This window comes from Artemia franciscana, chromosome 2, assembly GCF_032884065.1.
Source record: "Artemia franciscana chromosome 2, ASM3288406v1, whole genome shotgun sequence".
Classification (NCBI taxonomy): domain Eukaryota; kingdom Metazoa; phylum Arthropoda; class Branchiopoda; order Anostraca; family Artemiidae; genus Artemia; species Artemia franciscana.
Genome location: NC_088864.1, coordinates 1,212,525 through 1,229,830, shown reverse-complemented (window position 1 = coordinate 1,229,830; position 17,306 = coordinate 1,212,525). Strand labels below are relative to the sequence as shown.

At 35.5% G+C, this 17,306-nt stretch overlaps 1 protein-coding gene across 3 annotated transcripts in view; it reads right to left on the bottom strand.

Moving 5' to 3' along the window:
- Nucleotides 1-4,064: 4,064 nt before the first annotated feature.
- The window catches only part of LOC136035681 (uncharacterized), a 54,323-nt gene continuing 41,081 nt past the window's right edge, over nucleotides 4,065-17,306 (bottom strand). For all 3 annotated transcript variants that reach the window (XM_065717620.1, XM_065717612.1, XM_065717628.1), the window contains exons 6-8: nucleotides 14,297-14,608; nucleotides 9,939-10,187; nucleotides 4,065-4,241 (exon numbers count right to left, since the gene is read on the bottom strand). In XM_065717620.1, the coding sequence (XP_065573692.1) occupies nucleotides 4,128-4,241; nucleotides 9,939-10,187; nucleotides 14,297-14,608 (675 nt within the window). In that variant the 3' untranslated portion in view covers nucleotides 4,065-4,127. The remainder of the gene's footprint in view (nucleotides 4,242-9,938; nucleotides 10,188-14,296; nucleotides 14,609-17,306) is intronic.

Below are 17,306 nucleotides of genomic sequence, written 5' to 3'. Positions count from 1 at the left end.
TTATATCAAAGAAGAAAAATTGAATTGTTGACAAAAAATAAATAAACATGAAGTAAACATATCTTATCCCTGTTTTACATATCCTGCAATATAAAAATAAAACTGTTGACCATTAAATTTCTATATATTGTACGCCATGTAATATATATATATATATATATGTGTACACCTACACAATGTGCTATTTGATACAATTTTACAGTACTTCAGATACTACAAAACTATGGCCCTTAGCTCCACCTTATATCAGCCTCATTGACGTCATAGGCTGTCCCGAGCCATGATAAAGAAGGAGAGTAAGGTGACAGATTTGCTACCTGTCTCTGTAAAAAAGACCCTACAACGGAAACGTCGACAGTAGCCTCAGATGAATAATCTTCTTCCCTGATAACGAACCCAGTGCGCCACTGGAAACGATTCATGACTGCAAAACAACCAGCGAACATCGGAACGTGAGAACTATGATTTGGTTATCAAAGATTGAGCAAGTTCACAGTGAGATGAATCAGCACAATATTGACATACTGGCCATTAGTGAAATTCGGTGGAAAGGTACGGGACAAGAGAACCTACACGATGGATATGCGTTATTTTATATTGGTTATGACACCCATCATGGGTCAGGGGTAGGATGACTGCTTTCCTCCGAAGTTCATAGATATGTGCTCAAATGGACACCTGTGAATGACAGTATAATGACAGCTCGATTTATTACAGAGCAAACAAAGTCCTCAGTGATCGTTTACTTTGTGCCTAAAAATGATGCGGGTGAGGATGTCAAAGACAGGTTCTACGAACCATCATAGGCAGTTACTAAAGACATCCCCAAGCATGATGTGCTGTGTGTTCTTGGTTATTTAAATGCCGAAGTAGGAAGTGATCGCCAGTATTGTCCTGAAGCTCTAGGACAGTATGGACTCAGTGACATAAATGAAAATGGCGCGTTACTAGTAGACTATGCCCTAAGCAATGATATTTTCGTTGCCAGACCTTTTTCGACCACAAAACAATACATACACATGGACGTCACCAGACGGCTTAACTCGGAATCAGATAGATCATTGTCTGATCTCCTGCAAATGGCATACAACCCTTTTAGATATATGTGAATACAGAGGAACTGACGCACAGTCCGATCATACACATATGGTTGCTCGCGTCCAGATCAAACTTTGTGCTTCTCAGAACCCCAGTTCAGACCTATGATGTAGAAAAATGCACGACCGTAAAGTGCGCAAAGAGTTTTTTATGAATCTAAGAAATAAATGTGATGCCAGAGGAGTGGAAGATAGCGAACAAGAAAAGCATTGACATGAAGTGGAACACCGTAAAAAGGGTATACACTACGGCTGCCGAAGAAATAATGGGTTTCCGGAAGAAACGAAAGTAAAGGTGGATCTCTGACACTAAGTGGAAGTTGATTGACGAGCGTGAGGTACTTAAGCAGACATTTCTCTATCCTACCACATGACCTGCACAGTCAGCTTCAGAGCTATTCTACATGGAAAAGGACAAAGAAATTGAAAAGAGTGCTTGGAAGGATAAAAGACTTTTCCTCGAAAATAAAGCTGTTTTAGCAGAGGAAGCTGCTAGAAAGGGTGACTCTAAAACTGTTTACCGGCTGACTCATGAGATGAGTGGGAGACAGAGCAGCAGAATCACTCTTTTTACAGCTCAACATCAATACAAATACGCCAAGGTCTGCTGAGGTCTGAGGTGTATATAGCAAAAAAACACCGTAAGTGGAACACCGTAAAAAGGGTATACACTACGGCTGCCGAAGAAAATCTGTTTCAAGAAGAAACAAAAGAAAAGGTGGATCTCTGACACTAAGTGGAAGTTGATTGACGAGCGTGAGGTACTTAAGCAGACATTTCTCTATCCTACCACATGACCTGCACAGTCAGCTTCAGAGCTATTCTACATGGAAAAGGACAAAGAAATTGAAAAGAGTGCTTGGAAGGATAAAAGACTTTTCCTCGAAAATAAAGCTGTTTTAGCAGAGGAAGCTGCTAGAAAGGGTGACTCTAAAACTGTTTACCGGCTGACTCATGAGATGAGTGGGAGACAGAGCAGCAGAATCACTCTTTTTACAGCTCAACATCAATACAAATACGCCAAGGTCTGCTGAGGTCTGAGGTGTATATAGCAAAAAAACTAAAACACGAACGAGTTCCTCGCATAGATGGAATCTCAGCAGAAATTCTGAAGCATTCAATAAGAACGTGCCTCTTAGCATGAATCGCCGTTTTCACCAATATATGAAATATAAAGAGGGTTCCTCGTGAATGGACCAAGGGGATATCGGTAAAAATCTTCAAAAAGGGAAACACAGAGAGGTATCAACCTTCTCCAAGTACCATGTAGACTATCGACTTCCACTGAATTGTACAACATTCGAGATGGACTAGATATACATCTGCAAGAAAAGCAGCATGGATTTAGCCGACAGATTGTGCTCTGACTTAATATTTGTACTGAGAACGCTTGCTGAGGAATCAAACGAGTGGAACAACAAGCTATATCTACTATTTATTGACTTCAAAATGGCATTTGACTCGGTGGACCGATAATGTTTGTGGAGAGTCCTCTAGTATTATTGAATACCAACAAAACTAGTGAGCATTTCCCTATTCTAAGAGACTGAGTGTTGCGGTAGCCGATAATGAGGGTCCCATAACAAATTCTAGTTTTCACGATTTTTAAAGGCCCAACGAATCGCTCAAGTATTTGACAAAATAGAAGGCCAAAATGGTAGAATAACACCCCCTGATGTGACTTTTTGGGCCTAGAGCATCAGCGAAGCTGTAAATATTATGATGAAATGGAAACTGGTAGACTAACTTAAACAAAATGTTTCTGTACCGCTTTCTGAGCAATCACTTAACAATTCCAATCGTCTTCTTTGGTCAAGTCTGGTCCATTAGTGGATGATGGCTTGAATGTTGTCTAATAAAGAATGCGGAATTCTTGGCAGCTCAATTCCTGTCGATTGTGAGATCAATAGAGTTTGTTAAGAAACTATTGGGCTAAACTGCTTACAGAAATATAGAGGAATCAAGGCACTATTAACTCTTTGTCAAGAAAAAAGTGCCCTTCAGTGGATATAAATACCCCCTAAAATTATAATAAGACTTTTTACTCGAAAATTCTAATGTCCAGTCCAGAGGTACCACCACTCAGTTTGGGTCACTTTTCATAGATACGGGAGAACATAAACATGATTATTTCTTTTCTTACCCATATTGGCACGTTTTTGAGCGTTGGCTGTTTTGTTTCAAATTTTCCGCTGAATATCACTGTTTTATTCGAAATTGGTATTTCCGTAACCAAAATCTTTAAGCTCCGCAAGATAAACTTGAAATTGGAATTTTAAGTAGAAATAAAGCATTAAACTAAATCTAGCATTTTAGAGGGAAAATGTTCCAAATAAAGTAGTCTATTCTAAACTATTTTTAGAAGCGGAAACACTGGCTAAGAAGTATAGTAATTTCAAATTACTGCTTCCTCAAGATGGACCGTACCACGGGGTACGTGAAATGGCCTATGACAGGCCAAATACAAAAAAGTCAAACAATCGCAAACAAATCTACTTTTTTGCGAACCTAATGCAACATAAAACAATGTGATAAACGCGCTTAGCCAATAAAAGAGCTACGTACTTTTTTAACGTAAAACATTCTCGTAAGCCAGGTTCTTGCAAGTGTTTCCATGCCCACGAATTTTTCATGATATCTACTGATATTGTTTAAACATGACGATCAAAAATCCCATTTCACGTTAAATATCGATATGCCGATCATTGTCCATTCCAACTAAATTTTGGTTACTAAAATTTAGGAGAGTTCATGACCTTCTAATGTGGAATTTGCAAAAAACATGCCAGGCTCATTTAGTTCAGGTTTTATACCTTGAACCATATTAAATTGAAAAAAGTTTTCAAATGATAGTAAAGAGCATTACTAAAACTGAAAACAAGTATATATCATCCTGTATACATATTTTTGTTGTTGTTAATTCAGGTTAACATTTCTCAACTTTAATGACAATAAAATAGATACACATTGTCAGAAATCGTTTAATCGCCCATTTAAAATATAGTAAAAAAAATGTTTTGTACTGTTTCCTTACTGGGGTTTGTTCGCAATGAAGAGACCCCAGGCCTGATCACCAGCAGAACAACGCTTAACTTTCGCCTCCCAGCCTTCCAAAATGTAATCGTAGTCTCTCTCAGAAAATTCCTGAAATGTAAAAAAGGGATTGTATAAACAATTAATCTCACAGCAAAGGACAAGTACCGTAGATTAATAAATACAAATATACACCAGTATGGTATATCAATTAATCTAACAAAGTATATGTAAAGTGGAATGACTACGGTATCTTTCGCATCACTGAATCAAAATACCGAATAGCCTAAAAGAAAAAAAATAGCCTAAAAGAAAATTTACGAGCCTAAATCTAAAGTTCAAATACCAAATAGCAATTTACGAGCCTAAAAGAAAAAAAAGCAAACATTAATAAGTACCGCCTTGTTATAAGGAAAAAAAGAATTGCAGTAAATAAAAAAAACAGATTAAAGAAAAAACTTTTGTATAATTCTTCTATAAAAAATATTATTAGATGGTTATTAGGGCCGAGGCACACCTGGCATTTTACTGAACGTTTTTTAGTCGTTGCTACTCTAGTGCATACACACTGGGCGGTAAATATTCTACCGTCGCAACATCAGTCGATCATAACAGATCTTAAATAGTTTAAACTATAAACTATAATAGCTTATAATAGTTATCATAGATATTAGATAAGCACATAAATTGAATTAACACTCATTCTTTTTTTTTATTTATGACAAATAGGATCTGATATGTTTAGGGTCGAAGACAAGGGCTAATTTGGGTCCAACATCCTGACACTTCAAACTTTCTTGAATTTCTAGGCACACTTGCTAATCAAATTATCCATCTATTTTTGTATAATTATCATCTCCCTTCCCAGGAAAAGAAATTCATTCTCGACTTCCAATTTAGTCTTTTTTCCATAATGTACCCTCTGCAACCACAATCTCTCATCAGCGGTTCCATTTAGTTCCAAAGGTCGCAATTACACCGAAGCCGTTGATATGAACGATCGTTTACATTTCCGTTCGTTTACTGTAGTGACAGTGGTCGGCTGCATTGCAGTTTACGTTTGTTTTACCAAACGTTTTGTTACCGCCCGATGTGTACGTCGCAATACAAATCTAATGAACCTCTAAGAAACGCTCAGTAAAACTCCATGTGCGCCTCGGGCCTTAAGGTGAAATTTATTAAAACTATAATATTACTTCAGCTTATGGTAAAACCGCAACGACAAATCTAAAATGTTTGGATTTCCTCTTTGCAGAAGGTTTTGAAACATCATAGATATATTTCCTATAGTTTCTACTGGTATTCTATTGCTTTTTATAACTGCCCCTAATTTGCCGTGAATTCTTTCTCATTTATCTTGGCTATGCTTATATCCAATATTTAGGCAGAATTCAGAAGATTTTCACAAGAGGGTAGGAGATCTGTGAAAAAGAAAATAATAGCTGATGGTGATTGGTGATACATTCCTCACTGAATTTTCCAAAACATAAAATCAAACTAATAAACAAGAAAATGTATGAAATAGTGCTAATCAGAGAATATAGATTCGGGAATATCTTATCTTAATATCTTATTAAATATTTAATAAGATATTAAATATTATAAGATTTAATAATCTTATTATAAGATTATATTATAAGATTTTAATAATCTATAATAAGATTTAATATCTTATTAAATATTTTAATATTTAATATTAGGGAAAACTATATCGGGAAATCTAATGTGTTCTAGGATCCCTGTAGACAGGAAGTTATAGTTATATTTCACGTGGGCTAAACGAGTATACTACTGTTTTTAACAGCTACCCCAGAAATGATTCGGCTTTCCCCTTGCTTATTTAGGGTAAAATGATTGTTTAAATAATTTCATAAGGATTTATACCCAAAGCTTAAGTTAGGATTTGGGGAGATTTTCACAAAAGGGTTGGAGTCTACTACGAAAAAGGAATAATGGCTGATATCAATACATTTTACATATTTCCTCGCAAAATTCTCTTAGAAAGGTACATTATCAAGGAAAATGACTCAAAGCCAAAGGAGCCTCCATAAAACAACCACGAGCATGCAATGTTAAGATTAATTAGGGTACATACCGAACAAAATAATATTAATACAAAAAGTGTACGGTAGATTATACAAGAGGAGATTCTACCTAATGAAAATGTAAATAAAAGAATTAAAAACATGAATTAAACTAATAAATGATGAAATATATGAAATAGGGGTCATAAAAGAGGTACCACCATCGTACGTGGATTTGACTTTTTTTTTAATCCCTTTTTCGGGCCTGTTGCCCAGGTTACATATTTCCTTACAATATACTCTTATACAAAGGAGGTTTTTGGAGGTTTATTTCAGCGGGATTTTCTTAAAGACCTTGTGTTACTTCAACATATTAACTATGCTCTGCACAATGCATGGAAAAATGATATAAAATCAATGGGAGAAGGTCGCTCTCAGATGGTAAAGAAAGAAGATTTTATCTTCTTTTTTCTTTTCGTTTTTTTTAGGTGAATCCATTGATGTGTGACTTGTTTGGTAGTTACAAGAATAGCCACACAAGCGATGGGGATTATTGGCAAATATTTCTTTTTTATTGTTTTTTTTTTAATAAATTCTCTCTTTGTTATTAACACGATCATTCAAATCGGTCATCATTAAAAATGACCAGACAGTTGGCTCATCCCGCTCCTCAAATATTATGAGCAGTGACGTTTCTGGTCTGAGCTAGTATTATCTCATACAGGAGGGAGGATAAACCCATGTAATTTCACCCCTTCTACTTTTCCACAAAAGCCCGAATTTGTATGTGAAACTAAGGGAATTAACAAGAGCTAAGAGCTCATATGGCACTTGTGACGAGGCAAGAAGAGCTAAGAGCCCAGAGACCAGATGGTATGAGCTCTAGCGAAATTCTATGAATCATTAGATTGATTTAAAAGGAAAATAAGAGGCTTAATGCAGGTCAGGATTTAAAATAAGAGCTCTGAGTCACGATGTCTTTCTAAACATCAAAATTCATTAAGATCCGATCACCCGTATGTTATAAATACCTAATTTTTTCTAATTTTTCCTCTCCCTTTAGCCCCCCAGATGGTCGAATCTTGGAAAACGACTTTATCAAGCTAATTTTTGCAGCTCTCTGACACGCCCACCAATTTTCATCGTCCTAGCACGTCCAGAAGCACCAAACTCGCCAAATCAATGAACCCCTCCCCCAACTCCCCCAAAGAGAGCGAATCCAGTACGGTTCCGTCAATCACGTATCAAGGACATTTGCTTATTCTATCCACCAAGCTTCATCCCGATTCCTCCACTCCAAGTGTTTTCCAATATTTCCCCCTCCAACACCCCCCAATGTCAAAAGATCTGGTCGGGATTTGAAATAAGAGCTCTGAGACATGAATTCCTTCTAAATATCAAATTTCATTAAGATCCGATCACCTATTCGTAAAATAAAAATACCCCAATTTTCACGTTTTCCAAGAATTCCGGTTTCCCCCTCCAACTCCCCCCAATGTCACAGGATCTGGTCGGAATTTAAAATTAGAGCTTTAAAGCCCAAGACCCTTCTAAATATCAAATTTCATTAAGATCTGGTCACCCTTTCGTAAGTTAAAAATACCTCAATTTTCAAAATTACCCCCCTCCCCCCCCCACCAACTCCAACAAAGAGAGCAGATCCGGTCCGATTATGTCAGTCATGTGTCTTAGACAGGTTATTGTTCTTCCCATCCAGTTTCATCATGATCTCACCGCTTTAAGTATTTTCGGTTCCCCTCAACTGCCCCCCTCCAATTACGCTGTATCCGGTTGAGATTTAAAATAAGAGATCTGAGTCACGAGGTCCTTCTAAATATGAAGTTTCATGAAGATCCGATCACTCCTTCGTAAGTTAAAAATACTTCATTATTTCTAATTTTTCAGAATTAACTCCCCCCCCCCAAATAGAGCGGATCCGTTCTAATTATGTAAATCACGTATCTAAGACTTCTACTTATTTTTCCCACCAAGTTTCATCCCGATCCCTCCAATCTAAGCGTTTTCCATGATTTTAGGTTCCCCCACTCCAAATTCCCCCCAATGTCACCAGATCCGGTCGGGACTTAAAATAAGAGCTTTGAGACACGATATCCTTCTAAATATCAAATTTCATTGAGATCCAATCACCCGTTCGTAAGTTAAAAATACCTCATTTTTTCTAATTTTTCAGAATTACCCCCCCCCCCCAACTACCCCAAAGAGAGCGGATCCGTTCCGGTTATGTCAATCATGTATCTAGGACTTGTACTTATTTTTCCCACCAAGTTTCATCCCGATCCCTCCACTCTAAGTGTTTTCCAAGATTTTAGGTTCCCCCTCCCAACTTTTAAAATAAGAGCTCTGAGACACGATATCCTTCTAAATATCAAATTTCATTGAGATCCGATCACCCGTTCGTAAGTTAAAAATACCTCATTTTTTCTAATTTTTCAGAATTACCCCCCCCCCCCCAACTACCCCAAAGAGAGCGGATCCGTTCCGGTTATGTCAATCATGTATCTAGGACTTGTACTTATTTTTCCCACCAAGTTTCATCCCGATCCCTCCACTCTAAGTGTTTTCCAAGATTTTAGGTTCCCCCTCCCAACTCCCCCCCCCCCCCAATGTCACCAGATCCGGTCGGGATTTAAAATAAGAGCTGTGAGACACGATATCCTTCTAAATATCAAATTTCATTGAGATCCGATCACCCGTTCGTAAGTTGAAAATACCTCATTTTTTCCAATTTTTCAGAATTAACCCCCCCCCCCCCCAACTACCCCAAAGAGAGCGGATCCGTTCCGGTTATGTCAATCATGTATCCAGGACTTATGATTATTTTTCCCACAAAGTTTCATCCCGATCCCTCCACTCTAAGTTTTTTCCAAGATTTTAGGTTCCCCCTCCCCCCCCCCCAATGTCACCAGATCCGGTCGGGATTTAAAATAAGAGCTCTGAGACACAATATCCTTCTAAATATCAAATTTCATTGAGATTCCATCACCCGTTCGTAAGTTAAAAATACCTCATTTTTTCTAATTTTCCAGAATTAACCCCCCCCCCCCCCCAACTACACCAAAGAGAGTGGATCCGTTCCGGTTATGTGAATCATGTATCTAGGACTTGTGATTATTTTTCCCGCCAAGTTTCATCCCGATTCCTCCACTCTAAGTGTTTTCAAAGTTTTAGGTTTCCCCCTCCCAACTCCCCCCCCCCCCCAAATGTCACCAGATCCGTTCAGGATTTAAAATAACAGCTCTGAGACACGATACCCTTCCAAACATCAAATTGCATTAAGATCTGATCAACCTTTCGTAAGTTAAAAATACTTCAATTTTTCTATTTTTTCCAAATTAACGGGGCCCCCACTCCCCCCTCTTCAGATGGTAAAATCGGGAAAACTACTATTTCTAATTTAATATGGTCCGGTCCCTGATACGCCTGTCAAATTTCATCGTCCTAGCTTACCTGGAAGTGCCTAAAGTAGCAAAACTGGGACCGACAGACCGACAGAATTTGTGATTTCTATATGTCACTTGGTTAATACCAAGTCCCATAAAAACTTCGGGAAATGAAAATTTCTAGAAAAAAAAGGTTTTCCAAACCTTTATACCACATCTAAAATTGGTGCGGGCTTGATTTCTCTCTCAAGAACATTTCATACTCTTGTCGTCCACCCTCCGACCTTCTCCATTGAACAGTTTCTGCTGATACTCATGATACCTAGTTAGGCTTAACATTTATGTAGAACAAATTCAAAATAAACTTTAAGGCCAAAACTTACCTTGACAAATTCATCTTTTTTAGCATGGAAGTTTTTAACTTCCTTCTTGAGTATATCAATGAAGAAAGAGGTTTTATCAATAGCTTCAACCTCCTTGAATCCAACCGTTGAAAGGACTTCTCCGTACTGCTGAACCGTCAGAAGATGATAGCCACGCTGAGAAACATATCGGGTGAAATCTTCGGAATGTTCTTGTTCACCACGACAATAATCGGATATGAGCACTCGACCTCCAGGTTTCAACCATTTCTATAAGGGGGAAAAACATTAAGGGCTGAAGAATAAAGATTAGTAAACGATTCCTTATTATTAGGACATTTTACTGTCTGTAAAGGGCATTGTCCAGAAGATTTTGTTGAAGACGAAGAAGAATTTGATTGAACAATTTTCGAAACGAACTTCTTCAACTGCAATTCAGTGGATTGAGATTCTAGAAGGCCAGACAATTTCTGTCATCTACTATTTCGTCCTGAAAATATTGTCTACTTTAAAAATTTAACACGTTAAACACCAAAATTGTGCAGCAAATACTTATTTTGGATGTGTAAGGATGTTTGAATTACCTTTTTTTGTTGTTTCTTTTATATTACTCACAAATTTGTTTCATTTTGAACAAAATTTGTTTATCGCAACATCACAGCTTAGCTGGCACAATCTCTTCCAATAGAAACTTTCTCACTTACCTACACTTAGATCCTCCAACGCTTAGTGGCGTATAAGGCAGCAATGGTTGACCCCTGCGTCGGACGATCCCGAGCAAAATATCAACTCATTGAGGGATGTTCTTAGAACTCTTGCCTCATCCTCGAGAGAACAATCAATGGTGATCAATTGTCTACCACTCTTCCAGAGGCCTGGGGGGGATCCAACACTAAAAGTCACAGGGAAGTTGCCCATAGCTCATTCAAGTGATGTGACCCGAGTGTCACCACTTTCTAAGTTAAACTTAGTTAAACTTCGTCGATTATCTGAGGCTGCTTTATGAGAAACCAGATCTGGCTGGTAGGTGCTCAATCACCCCAACGAATCGCAAGTGTTCTTCGCTGGCAGTTGTTCTCGAACCCAAGTGACCTTTTCTGTAAAGCCCTAGACAGGCTCGAGGATCCAAATCAACAAGTACATATGGAGATCACAACGTTGCTGCGCAGGTGCAGCTTTAACTTCAGAGAGTACTTGCTAGACCTCCGAACAAAAACCTCCTCGGCAAATCCCTGAGTAATTTTACAAATTGAAAAATAATCAAACCGGTGGTTAGTTAACTGTAAAGAAGAACAAGCAGACAAGAATCTGTGAATAAAGAAGTAATTATTTTCATCTCAAGTCATTCTATATAAACCCGCTTTTCGTTTGCATTCAGGTTCCAGAATTCCAATCTGAATTCCGGTTCCACAAATCCCGTGATTGGTAATGTCCGGTTTTGTTCCTTACGAAGACTTTTTTCTTTTTCTTTTGTCATGGTCACTTAGTGTATCATAAGAAAGAAATTTTTTTTAGCAGTGACACATTCCCACTCTTTTTTTTAATAAATAAATTTAATGAATAAATTTTTTAATAAATTCCAGACTATGTTCAATAAGCTACATAGATAACTTTGAGATAGCATTTATTACACCCCCAAGCAGTTGCATTGCTAGAGGGCAAAGGGGTGGCTGTCCCCGGGCTCAGCCTCTGAGGGAGTGCTAAATTGAAGTTTTGGTTATTTTTCCGTCAACAATTTGATATGGGAAAGGGATGGAAGAAAGGCACAAAAGCCAACATTGTCCCAGGGCGCTGAAAGTATTAGCTACGCCTCTAGTCGCAAGGATAATGCTGAAACTTTACGCTAAATAAGGATAAGCTCACTTTGTCAAATTTTGCATAATATAAAAAGAAATGACAATTTTTACTACAAATCAATATTTTTGGTAATGCTTTATTATTATTTCTATTTTAGGATCCTAAAGACTAGAATAGATTAACTTATCTAAATAATCATATAGTTTTTAGCAAGATTTGTTAATTTTTATTCTGCAAAATTTGTAAAAGTGGACTTGTTTAATATAATAATATTTGCAACCAACGGCTTGAACAAATGTTTTGTCCAGAAATGTCGCATTCAAGCTTAGAATTTTCACTTAATAAACAAGATCTAGGGATTAGTTACACACTCATTGTGTTGTAACGACTAGATCAAGGTTTTTATTCATTTTCTGGGTCTAATCAGGGGCACAAACTCAAGAAAATATTGGAAGAGGAGGAGGCAAATTTTGTGTTTAAGGAAAGTCCTAAAGAATTTTCCCCCCAATCCTTACAAAAGTATACGTTTCATTAAGTATAAGACAATTTTTCCAGATTTCTCTATTCGGATGTCCCCAGGAATTCAGTGATTCAATCTAGTTGTCTTTTATTTTTTTTATATTTACGAATAAATATTTTTAATTAATGAAAAATAAACCATACTAAACTTACTTAGAGATCAAGTGCGTAATTTGCTATGAGGTAGAGGGGAAAACTAACCCCCCCGACCTCCAGTTTGCCTCCCTTCCAGCTAAAATTTTGTTTCTTTAAAAATTTTGTCAAAATTAAGATAAGCCTGCATAATTCAATCATCCATAGAAACGGGTCAGTTTTCTTTAGTATATCTTTGCCTTTATGGTACTATATGACTCAATTTTTAGTTTTCACTGTTATTTTCACTTAATCTGGGAAAATCTGCTCCAATATCCCCCCCCACCCTAGAATTTTGACAAAACTACGCCACTGTTAGAGATGACAAAGCAGTTTTTCTTTATGTGCTCTACTGTTATTAAAATTGCCGTTCTATGACATAAAAATCTGCAGATGTAGATGCAGATTATGGACTAAAAGTTTGTCAATACAGATATTTTTCTGTAAGTATTTCATTTTAAAGGTATGTACTAAAGAGTTAATCTAACCTAATATCCCATAAAACTTCAATGTATTGATTTAAAATCTTAACCATTCACACTCAATTGAAAGACAGATAGCCAAAAACTGTGTTTAGTTTTTCTATTGCATATTAAAAGTCATATAGTCCTTTTTCTGATGAAAATATGCAGTTAATAAATAACTGGTCCAGCCAGAATTATTATTATCATCTATGTTTTATGTTTGTGTGACATATATGTTTCATACACATTTTTTGACAAAAGAAAAAAAAAATGAAAAACGATAGAGCAATTGTTTACATCTCATACTGATTGTCTTCACAACAAACCGTAATAATTTTCAGATTGCTGCAAATTGTTTTGGTGTCTCTGCTGTAGGGGAACTTCGAATTTTCTTTATGGGAAGAGGGCAACATATTTTTCCCCATTCCTCCCGAAAATGTACGTTTTACAAAGAGTATATCAAATTCCCAAAACATCCTCTATTTTGAGGCTGTTAGAAAAATTATCGATTCAATGTTTGTGTTTTCATTCACTAATTCTTGAGTTTTTGAGGGTCATTTATGAATCAATACTTTTTCTACTTAAAGAAAAATAAAAATAGTAAACTTATATATAAATGAGAAAATAGCTTTTTCTTATCACCAATATATAAAGTGGCGTCTCTGCTGTAAGGGGACTTCTAATTTTTGCTGAGGGGAAGAGGGCAACATACCCCCCCCCCAAATCCTTACAAAAGTATACGTTTTATCAACAGTGGATCAATTTCTCGAGACAGGTTAGGTTGAAGCTCTTAAATATTGATTTATTCATTTTTTTAAGCAATTCTTTTATATTTAATTACTTTTTATAGCAATTATTACCATAATAATATTATAATAATAAGAAATTATTCCAATTTTTAATAAAAGCTAACATTTTACTAGCTGAAAAGGTTCATTCATTGAACTAACTGTATTTATTAAAAATGGAATAATTTCTTATTGCAATATTATAATAATAATATTATAATAATAAGAAATTATTCCAATTTTTAATAAAAGCTAACATTTTACTAGCTGAAAAATTCATTGAACTAACCGTATTTATTAAAAATGGAATAATTTCTTATTGCGATATTATAATAATAAGAAATTATTCCAATTTTTAATAAATACAGTTAGTTCAATGAATGAACCTTTTTAGCTTGTAAAATGTTAGCTTTTATCACACAGTCTTGGCTGAACTTTTCGTTAAGAAGTAATGAGGCAAAGGCTATTTTTAAAAAAGAATAAATTTTTAACCGAAACTTTTATTGTAAGCGTTTTATTGTTTATTATTTTCTTTGTTGAAGACGGCCCTTAGATACAGGACCGAAATATTGAAATAGGTTTTGTTGGTTCACTGTCTTGGGAAAAAAAAGTACTCATTATTCTCTCTTCTGTAGTTGTAATACTCCTACTTGAAGAAAATTCAAAATAGAAAACTTACATAGAAATGAGAAAACAACGTTTCTTTATCACCAATATGTAATATAGTGTCTCTGCTGTAGACAACATCAAATGATCCTTCAGGGAATGAATGCTTTGTTATATCACAGATTTCAAAGGACACTTTGGTTTTGACCTCTAGAGGCTGTTTAGCTTGATTCTCTAGCGCCAGGGTAATCATATTCGTAGAAAGATCAACCCCATGCACCTCAACACCGTAAGTGCCTGCCATGTGGAATGCAGAGCCTCCTATACCACAGCCTACATCGAGCACCTTCATTCCAGGTTTCAAGTTTAACAGCTTGCAGAACTCCTATAGAAATACAACATATCTTCAGTTCTCTATAATATCTATTTTTAAACAAATTTTAACCTACTTTTGACCATATTTATTAAATGAATTAATAAATTTTAACGAAATTTCAAAGCGCTTATAATTAAATTTAACCTATCTTTAAATAATAAAACTAGTTCTACATTTTAAATAGATGTTACTAATTTTTACCCTACTTTTTTGATACTTTTAAATATTAGGAAAATAGAAAATAGTTTAAATAAATTTTTCCTACCTTGAAATAATGAAATCAAGCACTTTCCTAATCATTACTTTTAAATGATAGAAACCGTTCCATAGTCTAAATAAATGAGAAAGCAACAAACCTAAATTCCAATAATAAAACCAGTTTCACATTTTAAATAGATTTTTACCTACTTTTTGATAAATTAAAATAATAGAGCAGATTACAACATGCTAATAAAATAATTTAATGGAAATTGAAATGATGAAACCAGCTGCTGAGGGGGATATAAAATTCAAAATATGCCTTTTGGCCATAATTCTTGTTCATTTTTAGTTGGGGGCCAAAGCCAAAGCCCTCTACAGTTGTGTAAGCATGATAGGCATCAAAGGCGGATCTAGAGCAAAATCTTGGGGGGAGGGGTTAATGGAACAAGGGCACTAATAATTTACCCCATTTAACAAGTTTATTAAAAAAAAGGATAATATAAATAAAAAAAGAATGAGGGAGACCTTTCCTAGATCCGCCCCTGATGGGTATCAGAGCGAACAAAGCCCATTTTTCAATTGATACATCAATAAAAACTATTTTTACGAGATAGGTATTTTACACAAACTTTTACTTTATAACCAATTTACTGTATGTTTTGAAAAATGAAAATAGTGCCCAAGGCATAATTGTGCATCTTGAGTGTAGCTACGAGTTTTGAGTTTGGTAACGAGTTTCTTTCTTTTGTTGTTTTCTTTTTAATAAAAGTTACAGAAGACCAATTACTTCGCATCTTTTTTTTTCAGAAACAGTCTCTTGATCCTGTGTTTCGTTTTTTTTTCTGTGGATATGTCAAAGCGGAAATAATTCTTATTACTTTCACAATTAATTAGCTGGGACAGCTAATAAGACTCATTACGGTCGTGTAACTCTTTAGAAATTGACACTTCTAGTTTCGAAACCAAGGTAACGATGCATAAATGGCTAGCCATATATAACTATATAGTCATATATAGCAATGAATATCGATATAGATGATGGCCATGTATAGGCGATCCGTCAGAGGGGCCAAAGCCGCGAAGGGGGAAAGTGGCTTTTATTTCAATTAACAGCGCAGTTCAATCTTTCACCAGTTTATGCCAAAGCAACTAAACAATTAAAAAAAAAATGAAAGAAGATCCAGCGAAATGAACCAAACTTGACATCCAGGATTTTTTTTTTGTACAATTCATTGGACCCACACTGGTGTTACTAAAAGGAGAAAAAAGGACATGTTGAGCAAATAAAAACTAGTTGAGTTGTCTCAACATCAGGAATAAAATAATCTGCATTATTTTTTTTCATTAGAGACTGACTGGTAAAATGAGTCGATTAAGTAATTTTAACCGTAAAGGGGTATCCAGGACTTTGTTCAGGGGGAGGGGGGGGGGTACTAAACCTTTAAAAACGCATCAAAAAATTATATTCATTTCTGTTCAGTTTCTAAGAGTAAGACCAAATTCCGAGTGGGGGGGGGGGTCACACCTTCTCCTGGATGGAGTCTTGACCGTCAGCTAGATCTGAATACTATGCAACCCTGAAAAGTGGAATTCTTTCACTTTCAATTCTCGGTTTCAAGTTATGATTTTAAACATAGAACAATATTCAGAAATAAATAATCGTATTAAGAGACTAATTTTTACTTGAAATTGGTAATGCATTATCTTCAAACAATCAATTCTAGTCAGGCAAGTATGATTAGCCTTGCTCTGCAATTTCATAAATTCGTCAGTTTTAGATAATTTCTTGGAATTTATGTATAATTTAGTTGTTTAAGTTCTCTCCCCCCTCAAATAAGCTCCTGTGTTTACTTTTCAATCCCCCCAACCGAAAAAAGCTCCTACATACGTCTCTAATTTCCGTTCTTATCTATTGAGCACCATTTACAACCATGCATAGGTCAGCAAACTATCTTTTTTTTTCGTATAACACTTTGGTTACTTACCTTTATAATATTATCGAAAACTTTTACTTAAGCATGTGACTGAAAAACATTTTCAGGCTTATTTAACTATTAGATTTATTTCGGTTTTATGTTTTTCTCGTTTATTTTTTAATTTTTTTTAAGAAAGAAAGTTAATTTTTTTTCGTTAATTTTTTAAAGATATTATTTAAATATTTACATATATTCATTTTAATCTTGACATTCACTTTCTATTTGATTTATTACTGCTTATAGTAGAGCGACACTGAAGCCTGTGACTGAAAAACATTTTCAGGCTTATTTAATTATTGGATTTATTTCGGTTTTATGTTTTTCTCGTTTATTTTTTTAATTTTATTTTAAGAAAGAAAGGGTTTGTCCATCAACAATAAACATAACAAAACTTGAAGCAAAGCTTGAAATATCTTATTTAAATATTTACATATATTTATTTTAAGCTTGACAATCACTTTCTATTTGACTTATTACTGCTTATAGTAGAGTAACACTGAAGCCTGTGACTGAAAAACATTTTCAGGCTT